Genomic DNA, 20031 nt, shown 5'->3' with positions numbered 1-20031 from the left:
TGATCACACACTCACGTGCATCGACCGTTTCACCAGATGGCCCGAAGCTATACCCATCACGTCTATCACGGCGGAGACAGTTGCTCACCGCTTCGTAGAACGATGGATAGCTCTATATGGTTGTCCTTTGACTGTCACGACTGACCGAGGACAACAATTTGAGTCCGCATTATTCTCCTCGCTTACTCGACTGCCTGGTACGGAGCGCATACGCACTACCGCCTACCATCCAGCTTCTAATGGTTTAGTTGAAAGGTTTCAGAGCCAATGTAAAAGTGCTCTTCGAGCACACGAAAACGACAACTGGTACGAAACCTTATCGCTCGTCTTCTTAGATATTCGAACGAGCTTGAAGGCAGATATACAATGTTCCGCCGCTGAACTTGTATACGGCACGAAATTGCGTCTGCCCGGAGAATTCTTCACACCACGGAGCAGACCTGATTTCGGTAAATCAGGCTACGTCCAACGACTGTCTGCATTTATGCGAACGCTGTCTCCGGTGTCAACTCGAATACAACATCGACAGGTCGCTCTCCCTCGAGAGTTACCTACCTGTTCACATGTTTTCATACGAGAAGATTCGGTATGCAAACCTTTGCAACAACCTTACGAAGGCCCTATTCGCGTAATCGCTCGTCACAAAAAGACTTTTAAGGTTGATCGACATGGTCGCGTCGAGATCGTCAGCATTGATCGTCTCAAACCAGCACACGTCGATGACAGTGCCCCGTCTGATAACCTGAGATTCAATGCTAGACCTATCAAACGTAGCGGGATCCTTAAATATTCTTCAGATCCCACGCAAGATACACCTGAGACCTCATTCTCACGTCCCAGTCAACAGGACGCGTCATCTGCACCGTTTAGGGACGAGACGATAGTCTCACGTACAGATCAGCAGACCACGCCGCCTCTGACCTCGGATGAGATTGCAGGCTCATGAAATACGAACGAGACTACCGTCTCACGTTCCGGTCGCCGAGTACGGTTGCCCGTACGCCTCCGCGACTTGCCGCAGAGTTAACAACCGATACGGTGTAGTACTATTCCTATATTACATGCATACTATAATCTTCTCTTTTTTGATTTTTTTCTGTATCCTGAGCCCGCACCTCCGACCATCCTCGTTTGGTACCGTCGACTTCAGTCAACTTTTGCGAAAGCTGGCCTGATCACCCACGCTCTTGTCAACGCACTCAGTCGATATATTGGTTTCGAATGTATGGTACACACGTGATCTCGAACTCGGTCGTTATGGTCGTTTCTGGTTCCTCGGCTCAACGTGGTTCCGTCCTACGTCTGCAGCGTTTCTGGCCCGCATTCCCTACGAACACAATCTTCAGATTCTGGATACAGACCACTCTGGTGTAGTATGCTAACTCAGGCAACAAATATAACACATCGCCTCTAGTACCGTTCTCCGAAAAAGAATTTCGTTGGCAACTCGACGATCAACGATCGCTTTCCTGTTCGCCAATTCTTCTGTCCTACAATCGCTCATCAGCCGATCAGTACCACGATTTAGACCGTTATTTATCGAAAGTGTAAACCCTTTCTAGCGGGGGGCTCCTGTAGTGACACTTTTATCACGAGAACACGACTGGTTTAATGAGAACAATTATCATTATAACCAACTGTACCAGTGCTTGTTTTAACGCGCTTTTATTTAACTGTGATAATTACAGCCATTTTGTGCTTCTATTACCTTCCATCATTGTTCCGCGGTTTTTGGCTTTGTTCGCACGTGCACCACCTTCCTGCTTTCGCTTGTACCATTTCTTGACACGGTCTTGGTATTCGTTCGATACCACGAGATCGTCAACGAAATAAATCTGGTTACGTTCAACCTACGCCTTCTGATTTCTTTGGCACGTGTTTCTTGATAGCGGTGTTCATAGTCAATTGGGACTCGACGCCACGCTACAACTTCAATGGGAAAACGCAATCACCCCTTCGAGCTAAAACATTCTGTCTGTAGGAGTCTTTGGAATGCTAAACGGGTATATGTGCTAGCTTTAATAGAAAATTGGCTTCAGGTGGACTGGGAACCCTTTCTTTAATTTGACGTGGATCCGCAATGAGATTTCTTGCTGCATATGACTTTACGTGCTATAAATCAGTCTGTTCCGTAAACAATCCCCTAGTGTTTCAAGCAACTTAAATTCATGAGGAATCGCACTCTTCGAAGGTTAAAAGTTGGAGCATACTACAGGGAGAAATATAGAGGAATAAGTTGTGATGGTACATCCTGTCAGTTCAAACAGCAAAAAACCAGTTCACAAAGGCACCAAGTGAAGATAGACTCGATAATCAGATTAGGCCGATCAAAAATTCTGTCCGCAAGCCAAAAATTGTATTCCTTCATGCAACTCCTTTTTGACTGGCCTAAGCCGAAATTTACCGTTCGTGTGGGTCCAAATGGCCTAACTAACAACGACTGTGTTGCTTCAAATCACCTGGTAAGACAGTATTTTCAAACGTTTCAACCGTCACTTCTAATCTAGTTCAGCGACGGCTTCACCTTCAACTCAACAGAAATTTTAGAAGTAGACCTAAGTATTGGGCTGGTATGCCAGAAACTAGAACATCCGTTTAACAATCAAATCAAATCCTTACTGTTTTTATCCAATCATATTCGAATGTTGGCCTTAGTAACTAGGATCACATGAGTCAATTATATGAGAATCATATGAAAACGTCACAATGTGAAGGCAATTGAATGAATGGTGGCATGTGTAAGTTTGAGTTACTAGAAGTTGATATTAAGTGTTAATTTGTTTTATTTGAAGTAAAAATAAGTGTAAACTGAAGGTTGAAATTGTTTTTGGGCCATCGATGTGCGTGTTAAATGAGAACCACCAAATACATAATTGTAGTGAGAAAATATCCCAGTTAATTTCTTTCGGAAAAACGATGCATGTTAAATCAACAGGTTGGATAGAGATATGGTTCAATGAGTTATTAATGAACACTTGACATGCGATAGCTGGTTGAATACCATCTTTTCTCTTCAGACTAATCTTATTGGTCCACGTATACGGTGCTTCTACTTTCACTATTCCTTTATGTGTGCCGAAACCTTTCTAGAGTATGTTGATCCCCTCGAAATCGATCATGTGTCTTGTTTCCAAAGCGTGTAACGCTACCGCCGACGTATCCTAGAGATTCTCCAAATCAAACGAGGATTTGGGAATATTTTTCAAGTGTAGTTTGTACTCCTTCATAGACGACATTCTGTTGTTCTTCCTTTGGAAATATATTCTCAGCTTTCACTAACGCTGTCATTGTGGTGTCCATAGCCCGCAAACTCAATCTTGTTTTCTTTGTTTAGAATCTCTTTAATTTCTTCCGACGTATTTCCACGGCACGGGATGATCACTGTGGTTATCCAATCTTTCGGCATATACTCTGGTTTACTTTCTCTTTTATCTCTAATAAGCTTTAAAAACTCTTTGAGGCATTTGTTAGTCCTAAGCGTAGAGAAGATTCTATTCAATTAAACTTGTTGGTCTCTGTTTTCTGCAATGAGACTAACAGTCCTGTTGATTAAAAGTCCACAGCTGTTACTTTCGTACAATACGTGTAGGCCAAACCGTAATCTGATTTCCTAAACACATTCATTTCCAACTTATTATTATGTTCTCTTTGCATCTAACAATCGAGAAACGCTAGTTTGTGGTCATTGGACTCTATTTCCTTGGTTAGCTTGATGCCCTCCATAGTGTTGTGACCTCGTAATTCGCTGCATGCTTATCACTCTTGAAAATTTAGTCATACAATCAAAACAGAAGCTCCTCACTTCATTTATAAACCCATTATCTGACTTCAGTTTGATCGGATGATGATGTTTGCGGAACACATAGCCAGCTCAACCTCGTTTGTCATTGCCGACTCAACTCGCATTAGTAAATCACGGAATGAAATAAGCCGAATGCAAGAATGATTCCTAAATAAATATATTTCATACACACGAATTACAGCAGCAGAAACGATTGTAGAATCCGTTTTAGTAAACACTTGTGAGACATGTGAAAAAATTCATCAACGTATTTTTGTCGGGCTGACTAGAAGGAATATTTTGCGAGTGACCTTGGCTCCGTAGTGACGTTTTGAATTCGAACTCTAGAGGTCGCGTATATTTCTCTCGAGATGAATCCCATCATCTTCGATGATGTAGCCAATTCTATATTCAAGCTGCGGATGTATCCGTATTTTGATATCGCTAATTACATTTTGATGAGTATATCCGTAAAAGAAGATACTCCTCAATCTGGTATGTACTTAACTTAGCGTGTTATGTGTAGGCTCTGTAAGTTTCTCGAGACGTCATCCATTTTCGTGCTGGTTAGCTACTATGCTTATGTGTTTTGGAGGGGCCATCCTTTCTAATTTCATCACAGGATCACCTCTATTCGAATGTTTTGACGACACAATCTCCGTTTTAACGGCTACTGTTGTATGGTATGTTTTTACTATGTCTATAATTCTCCTTAGGTATCTCATAAATTATTTCCCATTTGATCTTCTGTATCGACTTTGCAAAATACTACCTGTTCGACTACTGGTGTGCTCATTAAAGGAGGTTCAGAGAGCGAAAAAGATTTTTATGGGTGTACATCATGGTCTTCATCTGTTCCCAAACTCGCCTGTGATGTGTGTTCTTCTAGGTCTTTTGAAGGGTGAGTATTGCAAGCTGAATGATACATCTTTATATCCAAACTGATATTTGTAGGTGTTGGTAGTCTATATATGCGTCCTGTTTCGAATTATGTTTTGGGTATCTGGGATCGGAAAAACAATCCATTTATAATTGTCAACTTGTGAGTCAGGTCTTGTTTTAAGTGTTTGTTAAGTCGGATTTACATTGGGAGCTTCTTGGTTCTGTACGCGAAGCTGATTCTAGCCATTTAGATAATACGGACTCTATTAAATGGCTTTTTAGGATAGCATACGTATATGATTTAATTCACACTTAACTAAACTTTAACTTCTTAATGTGTAACCTGAAACCAATATAGACTGCCCAGTTCATCCTGATACATTGTACTCCTGCTTTGCTTCCACGATCGTGAATGAGGTGCATATGATCAAACTAATTACCATCTTAGCCATTATAAACTGCCCTTAGTAGACATAGATTTTGCGTAGGAAATGAGAAACAATGGGGAAGTTTGTTTGCTTTGTTTTTTTCCTGGTTAGTCTTAGCAAATTTTTCGTCCATCTAGTATTTTTTAACGTTAAAACCTGAAATATGTATTTTAAAGGATTGATGATCAATTTGGAGTAGGTTTTCGGAATCTCGCTAGGTGCATGTCACAGTGTTTGGCTGGATGATCTTCCATAGATTGCTGAAGAACTTCATGGTTGATATGGCTCTTTTGCTCAGTAGTATGCTTCTAAAAGAACATGGGGTTCATCTGTTTAAGTCGCCTTTATATTATTTTATCTACATTAATTAGCCAGTCATAGTCAGTAAGTGCACCTGCTTCACTGCAGTTGATTCTAAACAATGTCATCCAACGTCACCCGCCATTGGTTATGACAGGTCTACATACCCGTCAGGTAGTGTGCACCTACCAACACGACTCCATCCAACATTCAAAGACTTCATGTACTGATGATACGCCTTGACTTGTCCTTTAACTTTCAATCCCCATTGGGTTTTTGTAAACACTTTTTCTTTTGTCATTTATTTATTTATTTGAACACAATTATTGGTACAAGAGGGCACCAAATATATATGCACACACAGAACAATGGGAACGGAAATAGAAAAAAAGAAGGTAAGGTACGTAAAAGAAAAAAAGAATAATAACGACCAGATTAGTTTACGGTAGTGTAATAATAATAATAATAATAATAATAATAATAATAAAAATAATAATAATAATAATGGAGGAAACGGAAAGATGCAACCAGAAGAAATCTTTCAGTTAAGGAAGATACAGCCACCTTTTATGAAGAAAGTAAAAGAAGGTCACAGCAGGATCACCACTGGTTTCTATTCTGAGCCATATCTGATAACGTCTCTAGCCACTGTGTTGCACCATCTCTCGGACCCCAACCAGGGAATCGTGAAGGACCAACAGAAGCCAGCCCTCTGCAGTTTTCTTTCATACCACGACACCATGTCATGCACTGACCACCTCCGCTTTTTCCAACCAGTCCCAGAGTCGGCAAATAATGCACGACGTGGAATTCTTTGGAACGACATTCGTAGAACATGTCCAAGCCACCGAAGTCGATGTTTCAAGATAGTGACATCAATTGCACTATCGTCTCTGTGCCCGAACACACGATGCCGCACCTCTGCATTACTGACATGGTGTTGCCACTGAATATCAGCAATCCTTCGGAGACAACGATGATCAAACGTAGGGAGTCGTCTAACATCATCAACTCGAAGAGGCCAGGTTTCACAAGCATAGAGCAAAACTGCTCTCACTGACGCGTTGTAGATCCGACCTTTTACAGCCAGACTGACCTCACGAAGGCGCCAAAGATGGCCCAGATTGGCATAAGCCGCTCTGGCTTTCACTATACGTGCATTGATCTCATCACTGATGCCACCACTAGCACTTATGCAACTACCCAGATACACGAACTTCTCGACTACTTCTATCTGCTCACCATCCAGGATGAGTACAGGATTAGAATCCTGCCAGTCTTGTAGAAGAACTTTGCACTTCGAAGGTGCAAAGCGCATACCGTACCTACGGACATTGATTGCCAACTGATTAAGTGCGGATTGCATGCCTTGGGCATTACCGCACAGTAAGACAATATCGTCCGCATACTCAAGGTCGAGAAGTCTTTCTCCAGGCAACAGATCCACACCACCATTACTTACATTCATCAGAGCTGTTTCCAGAATGTCATCGATGGCAAAGTTGAAGAGGAATGGTGAGATTGGGCAAACCTGTCTAAGCCCACTGCTCGAATGGAACAATGGAGAGAGGTGGTTGTATGCCCTCACTCTGCCTGAGGCGTTTGTGTATAGGGCTTTTAGGATGTTAATAAACTTCTCAGGCACACCCTTCTTCAATAGACAATCCCAGAGAACAGTCTTATCCAACGAATCGAAGACAGCCCTGATGTCAAGAAACACTACGATTGTTGGCCTTTGAAAAGTATCACGGTGTTCTAACATTTGGCGAAGGGTGAAGATATGATCAATACATCCTCGACCAGAACGAAAACCAGCCTGCTCCTCGCGAGTCAATTTTTCTCGGGTTTTGAACAACCTACGAAGTATGACGGAAGCCAATAGCTTGGACGCAATCGGAAGTAGACTTATCCCCCGATAGTTGTAACAGGAACGACGTGAACCCTTTTTGAAGATAGGGACAACTATCGACTCATTCCATGACATTGGTACACTCTCTAGCTCCCACACCTTTGTAAACAACGTCGTCAATTCCTTAGTCAGAAAGTCACCACTATCTTTAAAAAGAGCCGGAGGTAAGTCATCTGGACCAGGTGATTTGTAACGCTTCAAGAGTTGGAGTACCTTGCGGAATTCCGCCTCATTTGGTGGATCAGTCGTCACCGGCCGTGGAGGGCAGGACAGTCTGACCGATGTTGCCGGAGCAGCAGGCCAGTTGAACTGCCCTTCGAAAAATTCTGCCCATCGTCCAAGACGTCGATGGATGTTAGTGATTGGCATCCCACCATCCTCGCAGATTGTTTCACTCACACCAGACTTCTTGCTGCCAGTGGCTCGGATGAATTGGAAGAGCTTCCGGTAATTACCAGATGCAGCTGCTGCTTTCAACTCATTAGCGCGCTCCGACCACCAGGCTTCTCGGTTCTTACGCAAGCTTTGCCCGATTTCATTACGTAACAGCCTTCGTTTGTGGTCAGACTCACAGTCACCCGGAGTAGACCGACGGGCTTCGACGAGTTGTAAGTAGCCTGAAGAAACCCAGTACTTATAAGTGGGACGTTTCGCAAAGCCTCAAGCGGCTTTACTCGCCGTTTCGATGGCGTCATGAATTTGCAACCCGTGCTCATCTATACTTTCCGGTGGGATGGTTGCTAGCCTAGAAGCTAGCTCGGTTCGATACTTAGTTGCAACAGAAGTTGCAACCAATTCGCTGTCATCAATCCGTTGGTTTCTTTTAACTGTTTAGGTAAATGTATACTGTACTGACAATATTAAACGACTTATCAGCCGGTCAGGAGAGTGTTTTCAGCTATTTAGCGATTTATAATATAAGTAATAAATTCAGACAGACGAACATTTTTGACATTATTAATTAACATGTACATAATCAACTATTGATTTCAGTAAACGGAAAAATGTGAGGGCTAAGAACTAGCAGTTGGGTTGGGGTTAGGAATTAAGGTTCGCGTTCTTACAATTGATGACCAGCTATAATACAAGAATGCTTTGTAGCCTTATGGATGTATGAATTTCGCTTAAAAGTTTAAGAGGCATTTTGAATCTGACTAATCCGTCCATAGGTTATGGTACCGCCACCCTGTCTTAACTGTGATTGGTTTTTTGGTATAGTATACTCTTACCACTTGGTACAATACTACATTGACCTTCATTACGTGTAATTCAACATCTAATTTTTACCTCAGGTTGTTAGTAAGTAAACTAAACCATTAAAACATAGAACTTGATCGATAATTTTTAAAAAATATTATACTAGGCGACTAGATAATTTACTTCACGAAGACTAAATCATTCCATTAAGCACTTAACCTAAAGTGTCTAATGAAATTCAGCTTAAAAGCCTACATTTAACCACAAGATTCAAACCAGTAGCTCATTTACCAGTGCGAACTTCTTATAAACATCTAAAAATATCCATTCTGTCGAAAAGATAGCTCAGTATCAATAACTCTTCGTCTGTCTCTAGATTTCAAGTTCAGAAATTAATTTGCACTTCTTATTCCTCGAATTCCTTCCGGAAGCATATTCTACATGCTTAATCCTTTTTGTTATCGTTGATATCATTGATTTGGTACTCATCTTGATAATTTGATCTTGGGTAGATATGGCCAGTTAAACTGATGTAAATTTGCAATAAGTTTTATGTTGTTTATGACTAACTGTCAGAAAGACAAAGATGTTTGGCTATATAAACTCAACTACCATTCAGTCCACAACTCAGTGTTATCTAAAAACTGCAGTCAGTTTTTAGATAGTTCGGAAATCAATAATGTTGAGTATGAATGGTTGCTGTTATTTATTAAAATGGTACGTGACCCTGACAGTCATAATGCTGCGTAAGTCATTTATACAGACAGATTAGTCAGGTCTGTAAAATGCAAGGATTTACGACCTTCAAAGTTGGAAATAATGTCTTGTGTGTGCCGAACTGGATGGTTTGTGTATACATTTTTCAGAAGTCAAAGTATCAGCTTTAATTAGTGTAAGTAATGAAAAGTAGGAGCTGAATAAAGTAATATATGACCAGGGAAGGTAATCCGTCATTGTATTTTACTTTAGAAAATATAAGTTGTTGCACATTGGTTTGTTCGCTAAGTTTTCGATCAGTTGATGACGGATTCAAACTACTTTGCTCATTTGGTTTCGCAATAAAATTGAATCATTACCTTTAAATTATTCTTTACGACTAGTAAACTATTGTGCCATCGTGGTGCATAGTTTGGGTTATTATTGATGTAATACTTCAAAAGGCTTAAAATTATGTGCTTTTTTATTCGTTGTTTTGCATTTTTTATTCTTTTGTTATCAAACTAATCTTTACATATTCGGAAATAAAATAACGAAACGATATATTTGATATTCTTTGATTGTATCATTGAAATAGACAAATAGACTTTAATGGTTTTCAAGTATTATTACCAAATTTCGACTTCATAATTTCATATAAATTGAGCTTTCAGAGGATCGTTTATAGTAAAGCAATATACTTATAACATTCCAGTGAGTAAGCAAATTGAATTTTTGATATCTCGCGACTTAGTATAAGAAACTTTTCCAGAGAATAAATAAACGAGTCGACACAATTTCCTACTCATTGGGATATTATAAATATGCTGTTATTTGAAAGGTTTTGCTACCCCTTATTTGTTAGTCTTTCTTGACCTATTTCGTTTTTATATTATCCTAATACATCCATTCCTATTGATTTCCCCCGTTATTACCAAACATGGCAATTTTTAAATCGAACACATTCTACTACTTATCATAATCATCAGCCAGAGATCTGGTTCAAGGTTATTTTTCAAATGACCAGGTAACAACTAGTCATCCACTAGCATAAATATTCCCTATCTATCGAGTCTAAATTCGACCACTAATATATAGGCTGAGAATTTAAGTGGATTGATAAATTAGCTTTATTTCTCACCGTCGTACGCTCTTATCGTAGCAAACACTGGATAATTTGACGGACATTTTTTTCATCGGAAGAAAGCCGCCCTCTCCTCCTAGTAAATAGTGATGAAGCCACATAGCATGATAATACATGATGTTCATTTCAAAAATAAAAAAAAGGTTCTGGAGAGCTATTCAATCATTCAACTATGCATGAACCAAAACTTAATGAGCTGCCGGATAATGTACAGGCATGTTACATTCCTACTGTTTGGGCGTATATATAGCATCGTGATTACATGATATATCACTATTGACTATATCTGTGTTCTAAAAAGCATCACTAGATATACTCCGTTATTGTTGTTGTTTTGCCTATATCCTATTTACCATTCATCCTTTCTTTCCAATAATATAGGTGCAGGTTATTGTGAGATGAAATTAATACAGCGTCTTGTTCGTGGTGTATGGCTACCAGCAACTAATGAATTTCTCCATCCCACTTTGTAAGATTTAGTTTCTCTAAACAACGCATGACTTTCTGCATGGATCTACCTGGAATGGGAGATGTATTAGCTCTTAGTAGTTTATAGTTTATTCCTCCTGGTTCCTAGATAGTATTTAATCATTCCTATTTTGTTTTTCTGTCAATAAAATGTTTTAGCACTACAAAAATTTCGTTACTTGCCGCTATTGCATATTATTGTCATCATTTGGATATAATACCGTTACCGGAAAATCAATTATTCCTAGTTATAATGACTTTGTTTGTTTATCTCAGGTAAGCTAATAACGTTCATAGTTCGTTGTTTTAAATTTTATGTAAGGATAATTCGTTTTCAGTGTATTTTTTCTAGCTTGTATTCTTCACTCTCTCCCTGTATTTTTTTCTAGAAAACCTTGTTTTTAATCATTTTTTCTTGTTTGCTTAATATTTATGATTATGAAAAAGTGCATTTTCCTCAACCAAATTTCCATACAACATTTGCAAACATTAAAGATTTCATTTTGGTAAACTCTATGCAGAGGTTAAACGGTATGTTAGTGAGTGAATAAAACATTTGTATACAATTTTTTAGTTTAGAACTGATATGGTTGGCATCATAAATCCATTCTCTAAATTCCATATTTTTCGGTATGGGGATTTGGGAAGTTGGAATCATGAGTCGGTCTAAGCTAGACCACCATTCAAAACACTGACGGCCGTTTCGTCCTAGAATGGGACTCTTTAGTAGTGAGCATCCACGGTCTCGCACGCGGGACTCCAAGCCGGGGTCTTCGGTCTCGCGCGTGAACCCTTAACCTCTAGACCACTGAGCTGGCATCTAACAGTGTTAATGTCTAACTTCAATCGATCAATGATCTTCACAACCCCTTTATCCATTGTCTGATGTGGACTATTATATCAAATTGTTTTGGTCGAATGTTTGTGTTACCCTAGTGACTGACTTGTTTGTTCTTTTTCTTTTGGAATGATTCATATGATCTTAATTGTATATAACAATGAATTCTTCAAACCCTTTATATTTTTACGACGTGTCATATTCTATCCAAAGTGTCTAGAAACTCATTATTTATCTTGAAAGGTGTGTTGAGTTGTCGAATATCTTGGAAATATTTATCATATGAATATATAATTACAATGTTGAATTTTATTTCACAGATATTATTGTAGCGAACGAACACTCAGGTGGAGAAGATCAATTTATCGTTTAATGTAAAATTACAGATTACTTTCATAGAATAAGAAAACCTTACATTAGGTACATGATTTGCACATCTTCCATCAGTTGTCTTTTACGTGATTCCTGATTCTTTCAATTTCGTTGTTATTACAATTCTTTTATATTTCCCTTTCTGTTTTTTTCTCAATTTAATCTTCCCAATCTTCGCCAGACATACATTCCATTTCCGACTGTGTTACATACTACTTGTATCTGTCAACATAAGTAGCATACACATTGTTTTCAAAATTCAAAGTAAAAAATAAGTCTAGTGATGTTAGTGTAAATAGTTTTAAAGTATTTTTCATTTTCAATAGCTTAAGTATTCATGTGAATGTTTTAATTTCAAAAGTTAGTACTTTCAAAAAGACTCGTAACATTATGCTTATATATTCAAAAACACTTGTACGAAGTTCTATAGCGATTATTTGCTTGAAGTTTTAACATCAATATCATTTACCGATCGTTTTGAATTAAGTGACGAATATCTAATGAAATAACAGAATTTTGATCCAATTACTAAAGTGTTTCATGTATTTAGTGCTTAATGATGATCATTTAGTCCAATACATTCAGAAGTATGTGAATTAAAATTATTTATATGGCAAGTGTAATTGCGTATGTGATTTGCAAACGCCCTTTGTGATATGCTTTTTTCTACCTACATTATTTAGTTTTTATCTGATTGATTAACAGTCGTGCATAGTTGTTGTAATAATCTTGAAGTATCTGTATACTTCTTCATTCTCAGAATTACTATGATTCTACTGGGCTTAAAAGATCCATTTGTACCGTTTGAGAATGCTGTTTGTAAGCTGTTGTTTGGTGGTACTGTCGACGCTATTCGTAGTGCTTTTGAACGTAGTCGTAGCAAGGCATCTGAAGCTATGCCTTCAAATTTGTCAAATGTTAGTGGAACAACCTCTTCATCAACTGCCAATATGACTGGGAATGCAAATTTCTCTTCAACTAGTACGGGGACAGGACAAAGCAGTCAAGGTTTACCTAATAGTAATGCAAACAGTTTCAATTCAAGTGGTCTACGTGACGCTGCCAATCGTCAAACACCATCTTCAGGTGATAAAAAACGTGACTAGTATTATACCAAACAAAATATCTTGTAGACTTACCTGTTTTATCTGTCACCTCTAAATGCTTCTTTCTTCAAGGGAATATTATCCATATTCCAAAATTCATACCTTAGTTGGGTATGTTATGTAAATTAGATCTCTTCTTTCTGTATGTCCTTGCATTTATCCATGAATGTTTACATGATGAACAAAGTTAATGTTTGTTTCTAGATTGATTTGTTGTTCAGTTAAATGTTAATTCTTTCACTAAATTATACATTTCACATAACTATTGTTTTATGCATCTTCTATACTTTAAGTCTTATAGTTCCACAATTTGTTTCTCCTCTTTTCTTGTATTGTGGAACTAAAATACAAATCAGTTAAGTGTAGTAAGTATACGCCTACGTGTACGTTCCACTGCGTTTCGTTCTTTTTACATTTCTTCGCCGTTTCCCACTAGATTTCTGTAACGTTGAGTTTTTATTTTACAAACTGTCCTATTCTTGTTGTTATTCTCCTTGTAATTCATTTTGTTTACACTTCTAATTACCCGATTTATCAATTTGTCGGTTGTTCTTCCAATCCTTTTCCCCCTCCCATATCTATCCCATTCCTCCTAAATGTATCTCTCTATACTTTACTGTTACTATACTCCTCAAGGCCTTAATTAAAATTGAGATTAGTTTGATTGTTCGATAGGATCTCAGTTTTTTGTCTGTTTATTCTATAAATTGGAAATTTGTATACAAGTCAGTTTTTCTTTTAGAGAAAATAATACTGTTCAATTGTAAATGATAATAAGGAACTTGGTTAGTAGACTGGTGTTAAATGTGAAGAATGTTATGCTCTTACAAAGTGTGGATCGTTAATCTGAATAAAGTTAATCCAACCTATTTAGTTAAATATAACTTAGATTATGACATAGATGTACAAATCGATCAAGGTACCGAGCTTGATATCAGAAAACAAGGCGAAATTAACTAGGCTAAATGCTGAAAAGTCGATGTAATGTTCCTAAGTATCAGAGAGGATTACATGTGCTAAGTGTAATTATAGGAAAACGTATGAAATCAGTGGAAATGGAAAGTATGAATAAATAGCAAAACTCGAAATTTATCACTGAGTTGTAGACCATAACGAGTGATGTCCGAAATTTGATATCGATACACGACGTGCTACATGTTAATCCTCACTTGACTGCTTGAGTAGGAACGCAAGAGTGGACAGAAAAGTATATTGGGCTACAGAATAAAATGCACAAATACTCATATATAACTCTACGTCTTAGAAAACCAGTCCATTTCTTGGTCAATGATATGCACTTGTCCTTCGGGTCACTTCTGATTACCATTGATTGGCATTCGACTACATCTGACTGCCTCGCCATTTTAAAACTGCAAATTACGATCATAATACGGACCTCAACCAGGTATGATGCATCTCGCGCTACGGGCTTAACCCAACTGACAGTAATTTTATGAACTGATCTGCCCATCCAACTCCATTTTAAGTATACTATCACGTTACCCGGGAGAGCAAAACAGGATGGTTAGTGGTTGTTCATATGTGACCTATGTCTAAAAGACTCGATTGAAGAAGGTTTGTACCTCAGCCCTACGTTCTATTTTAAGATTATTTTTCGGGCAATTGTGCTGTATATCATTCAGTGTGGCGTCCAGCATATTGTTCATCCACCTAATTGGTTTAGATGTCTGCGGAGATTTCTCATTGTGTCACTGGGATGAAGTTTGATAAGGTGTTCCATGTTAAAATTTCTCATAGCCGTCCATTTATTGTTGTTCAATGTCATCATATGACCTCGGTAGTTCCTTTTATTTTGTTATTTATGACGTGTCGGGAAGTCAACGCACAGGGCTTCGCTTTGATCTAGGACTTGTTCCTCACATTTTACAAATTGAATCCCTCTTTACCGCTATCAATGTGTAAAAGACTTCACATTAGTTTGTCTCGTACGACGTGTTGCTGTTGCTGCAATCAGTTTTCTACATTAATATTGAATTTAGAGAACTGACTTAATGTTTGCTCAACTCTGACTTCGGAGTTACAGATTTCTCATGAAATCTATAACATTTGTTACTACCAACGTGATATTTTGTTTGGTTTTCACAGCAAGGCAGTTTTACTTGTTTTTCTTCAACAGACCTAATCGAAAAGCGTAGAAATCCTGTGATAATCACTCAGAATCTTAAACTATTGCCTAGGATCTTCAAGTCTAGCGTTAAGTCGTAATCTAGTAGTCCATTAGTCTTTGGGATAATTCACGTATATGTCAGCCTCTACGTCAATTGGGACTGACCAGTATAATTGAATAGCAAGTATAAGTTCATCTTAAATTCTCGGAAATTATTTATTTATTTTAACACATAGATATCGGTACAAGGAGGCACTAAATACATATGCGCCACACAAATCTTATTCGATATGTGTGAGGGCTGTGATACTGCCCGGGTGCCCAAACCGAAGCAGGTGGTTTTCTCAGGGGCCACACCCGGAGCCTTCGACCTGAAGGTCTGATCCACAAGGCAGTGGAGCATCGTAAGGAGATGCAGTCCCATGGAAGCCGGTGACCAACGATTGGTTCATATGCCATTTGCTCCCTCAGGATACTGGAGCCCATGTGCACCATTGGTTTGGAATCTGGTTAGAGCGCCGGACATTCGCTTTTCGTCCTCTCATTTTCGTAAACAACAGTAATGCCACGAGAAGGCAGTGAGTAGGACTTCCCTGGCAGAGGTTATATACGCGTGGCCATGTGAGAGCATTTCGAGAGGGAGAGCGAACTCTCCCCACTCTCGGCCGTACCAGGGCATTTGGGGGCTATTTCTAGCTTAAGTGATTGAGGAATGTTATGAGAGACTTGTATCTTGAGACATTTTTATTTAAGTTTTTGATTGTCGTTTTATACAACGTCATCAAAACGAAACATCAGCAGTAGGAATTAATCCATAATCAGTTTCTGTCTAACTTTAGCTTTCAAGTTTTTATTGAGTAAATAGTCTACACTCTTCTTTCGTAATAGGCATGATATAATATGAGTCGTAAACATTTATTATTCCCAGATAGATTATGCATGACCTACCAATCTAAGATTCATCCGTAGTGCATACTACTTTAAAATTAAAACAATAATTGCTCGGTTCAATGTTATGTACTTAGAATAATATAAAATTCTCAGCATACAATTCTTTTGATCTTATAATAAATTTTTAAAAAAACCAGCTGTAAATTGACAACCTATTCATCTCAGATTCTATGTGGTAGATACGTTATATTGTAGAACTTTTGTACTGAAATCCATATACTCTTCTCAAACTTGTTATAATACTTTAGGTAAAACATGATTAATCCAATGATCAGAACTAAGCACTAAAATACATTTACAAGTCATATTAGCTTTCTACATCATTAATGGAAACTAAGTCTAAATGTATATCAAAATGAATGAGGAAATCGATCCAGATATGAAAGAAACAATTCAAATCCAGTACTTCCAAGTTTTCAGTGGTTGTCCAGTTTAAATCCATTCGTCAATTCAACTGTGAAAATCCAAGTTACAACCAAAAAAATATGTATTTTTTCCCCTACATTTGCTTATCTATACAAAAACAGTAACTATCTTATCCTGAATATAGAAAAATGCAGTTGAATGAAAGAAGCAAACAAAACAAGAGAAGAATTGGAACTATTACAATTTAGTGCATGTATGTATGTATACATACACACATGTACATATGAACAAAATATCTTCACATTACTTGGTTATTGTTTTTTTCTTACTCTTTGAAGAAAAAATGGAGGGAACTGAAAACAGGTTATAAGAAATCAACCTTATGTTTAACATTGAACAAAATAGGATTTTATTGTATTCATTGAATATAGGCATTTCATATTGATATGTAAGTGTAAGTAATGAAGGAAAAGTGAAGTGAAAGGATGACCAGAGAAAGTATATATATATATCTTTACACAAAAGATTTATGCAAGAAAAAAGAGTAGTAGTAAAACACTAGATCATTTCTATAAATTAGGAAATCATTTATTCAATAAAAACCTATAATGATCCAATAACTTGACATTGATACTGTTCGTGTAAGGAAGAAAAGAAATCAATTAACCCCTAATAAGACTTGTATACATTCAAGTATGGGATTTTATCTATTCATCAGCTTCAACTGACTCATGATCTCAACCATTGAAATTACTATAATATCCACAAAACCCCTTCTGATATTCTTCATTTGTCAATGATAGTTCTATTATCGTATTCTACTATTCTAATTGGTTTGAACTATCCACTTGGATGTAAATTATAATGTCTAATTGTTTAACATGAAGAGTAGAATGGATCATACTTTGAATATATATGAAAATAAAAATATTCCTATCATCCAATTACAATGCTCCATGGGGAGTAACAGGCGTAAGCATAATCAAATTACAATGGTCTATTGAGAGTAACAGGGTTAAGTAAGTAAGTAAGTAAGTAAGTAACGTCAAATTACAATGCTTCATTGGAAGTAACAGGCTTAAGTATGTAAGTAACATTAAATTACAATACATCATTTCAAATCATGTCATTATCAATTGTAAACATTGAATATATAGAATAATATCCATCTTATTAAAAACATTAAACAAATCATAGACATTGATAATTTAATACGTTTCTTAGATAAATTATAATCAGGACAATATGGACAAGCGAAACTACCACATACATTACAGATATTATTTGTATATAATGAAACAACATTATATAATGAATTATTATAACGACCTGTAAATATAAATAAATGGATAACAGAAAGATAAATGATAATATTCCAAGTAAACTATAATTGTTACTTTTAAGAATAATAAAGTAAACATAAACATTTATCCTAATTATTGAGTGGCTTAAAAATGAAGAGTTACTTAAATGTTGAAGTGAAGAATAAGTAACAACAGACTGGAAAGGACTTCTGATCAAAATATTAAAGAAAGACGATCTCAGCAACTGTGATAACTACAGGGGCATCACTCTATTCTCAATACCAGGAAAAGTCTTCAACAGGATATTGTTAAACAGAATGAAGGACTTTGTATACGCCCAACTTTGATATGAACAAGCTGGATTCCATAAGGATCGATCGTGTACCAACCAAATCGCAACATTACAGATCATTGTGGAACAATCAATTGAATGGAATTCAGCACTCTAAATCAACTTCCATGACTATGAGAAACCATTTGATAGCGTGGACAGGACAACACTATCAGCAACATCCTACTGTGGGAGAGAACAAACCAGATCCCAGCGGAGGAAGAAATTAGGAAGAAGCGCTGGAAGTGGATAGGACACACATTGAGGAAAGCACCCAACTGCGTCACAAGGCGAACCCTCACTTGGAATCCAAAAGGCCAAAGGGAAACAGGAAGACCAAAGAATACATTACACCGAGAAATGGAGAAAGACATGAGAAGAATGAACAGCAATTGGATAGAGCTAAAAAGGAAGGCCCAGGACAGAGTGAGTTGGAGAATGCTGGTCGGCGGCCTATGCTCTGTTGGGAGTAACAGGCGTAAGTAAGTGAGTAAGTAGTTTAGTGACTAACTAAAACGTTTAAGTGAACTTTTCTGTAATTGTTTAGTATCAGTATGAAAGTTTAACAATTGAATCAAGTTGATATAGAATAGATGGAATGTGACTAGCAGTGGAATTCTATCTGGGAGTCATCAGCTGAATGTGCCTGGATTCTGGAGTTGACGTCTACTCTGGGAATCGAACTCAGTATTGGTCGGTTCAAATGCCACCAGATTATCCATTTAGCTTCGGAGTCCAGATAACTTGTATCCGCAGTACAAGTAAGTGGCTATTTAATCTTAGTAGCTACGTGGATGACGTGATGGTGTTTGAAGCGGATGGTACTGGGTTGAAGTTCTGGAAGACACAGGTATATCCACCTGACGAGTCCCAAGTGGGACGAGACGCGTGTTTTGGATTCCATTTACATCCCACGTTCCATCTATTCTATATCAACTTGTTTCATAATGGCTATATTGAAGCATACACACAGGATGCCCCTATGCCAACCAAGTTTGGTCAAATTTCAGTCGAAATATCAACAGCAGAATAGTCAAAGTCATTTCAAATTGAATCTAAACTGAATCATCAATATACCATTACCTTAATCTATATGGAAATGTAGCTTAAAAGTATTGTTTGGTGACTGAGTTATAAACTTTCCAAGTATCAGAAGTTCATAATTTTCGGGAGATAGTCACGACTTAATAATGATGATTAAAAAGACGACTGAAGTTCTTGATAATAGTTAAGCAAATAAAACCGTTGTGAACAAGTGGCTGAATTGTCTTCTTTGATATTGTAGTTAGCTAACTAGTCTGTAAAATGAATGTTACATTTACTCCTCAGAGATTATCAGAATTTATTCGTGAAATTAAACAACTTTGTTAATGATAGGTTAATGTTAAGTGATGAACACTGAATATGATCTACATTGAAATCATGAACCGATCAGTGTTAGACCACCACTAAAAACCTGGAAGAATTAGGAGGCTATTTTGTCCTAGTATGGGACTCCTCAGCACTGCACATGCACTATCCCGCACGAGGGAATCAGACCCAGAACCTTCAGGCTCGTGTGCGAACGCCTAACCTCTAGACCACTGATACGCGATGCACTAGTGTATAGATCTAGCTTCAACTTTGATTGGTTTGTGATTTCAATGAAATTCAATTATCTCCACAACCCCACACTAACAATCATCATGTGATTACTCGTGACTAGCTTCAAGAGGAAATTCCCGGAGTTCCAGTGAGAAGCTACGACCAGTATGGGACTCCTCGGAAGTGCGCATTCACGATCTCTCATGTGTAAATCAATCCAAGGAGCCGGAACCCGAAAAGTTGGAT

The 20031-nt window shown here is 37.7% G+C and overlaps 2 protein-coding genes across 4 annotated transcripts in view; one reads left to right on the top strand and one right to left on the bottom strand.

Annotated features, from left to right (window-relative positions):
* Window positions 1-4087: 4087 nt before the first annotated feature.
* TMEM38B_1 (Trimeric intracellular cation channel type B) lies at window positions 4088-14750 on the top strand (the record flags this gene model as incomplete). 3 transcript variants are annotated; one of them, XM_051210262.1, is made up of 6 exons in its annotated part: window positions 4088-4464; window positions 4498-4682; window positions 4736-4823; window positions 10719-10806; window positions 10965-11081; window positions 12776-13849. In XM_051210262.1, exons 4-6 carry the CDS (start codon window positions 10736-10738, stop codon window positions 13119-13121), a joined length of 534 nt encoding a protein of 177 aa, XP_051070234.1. In that variant the 5' UTR covers window positions 4088-4464; window positions 4498-4682; window positions 4736-4823; window positions 10719-10735. The 3 variants fall into 3 exon arrangements, with proteins under 3 accessions (XP_051070234.1, XP_051070235.1, XP_051070233.1); XM_051210261.1 differs by lacking the exon at window positions 4736-4823 and having other exon boundaries at window positions 4088-4276; window positions 4308-4464; window positions 12776-13121; XM_051210260.1 differs by having other exon boundaries at window positions 4088-4276; window positions 4308-4464; window positions 4498-14750.
* A 1499-nt stretch (window positions 14751-16249) lies between these two features.
* Window positions 16250-20031, bottom strand: part of MS3_00002654 (uncharacterized protein) — a 59964-nt gene continuing 56182 nt past the window's right edge. Inside the window, exon 25 of the mRNA XM_035732217.2 lies at window positions 16250-17895. Coding sequence (XP_035588352.1) covers window positions 17699-17895 — 197 coding nt within the window. The 3' untranslated portion in view covers window positions 16250-17698. The remainder of the gene's footprint in view (window positions 17896-20031) is intronic.

The sequence above is a fragment of the Schistosoma haematobium genome, chromosome ZW, assembly GCF_000699445.3.
Source record: "Schistosoma haematobium chromosome ZW, whole genome shotgun sequence".
Lineage (NCBI taxonomy): Eukaryota > Metazoa > Platyhelminthes > Trematoda > Strigeidida > Schistosomatidae > Schistosoma > Schistosoma haematobium.
The sequence above is the reverse complement of the archived record's forward strand: the minus strand, read 5'-3'. Positions and strand labels throughout refer to the sequence as shown.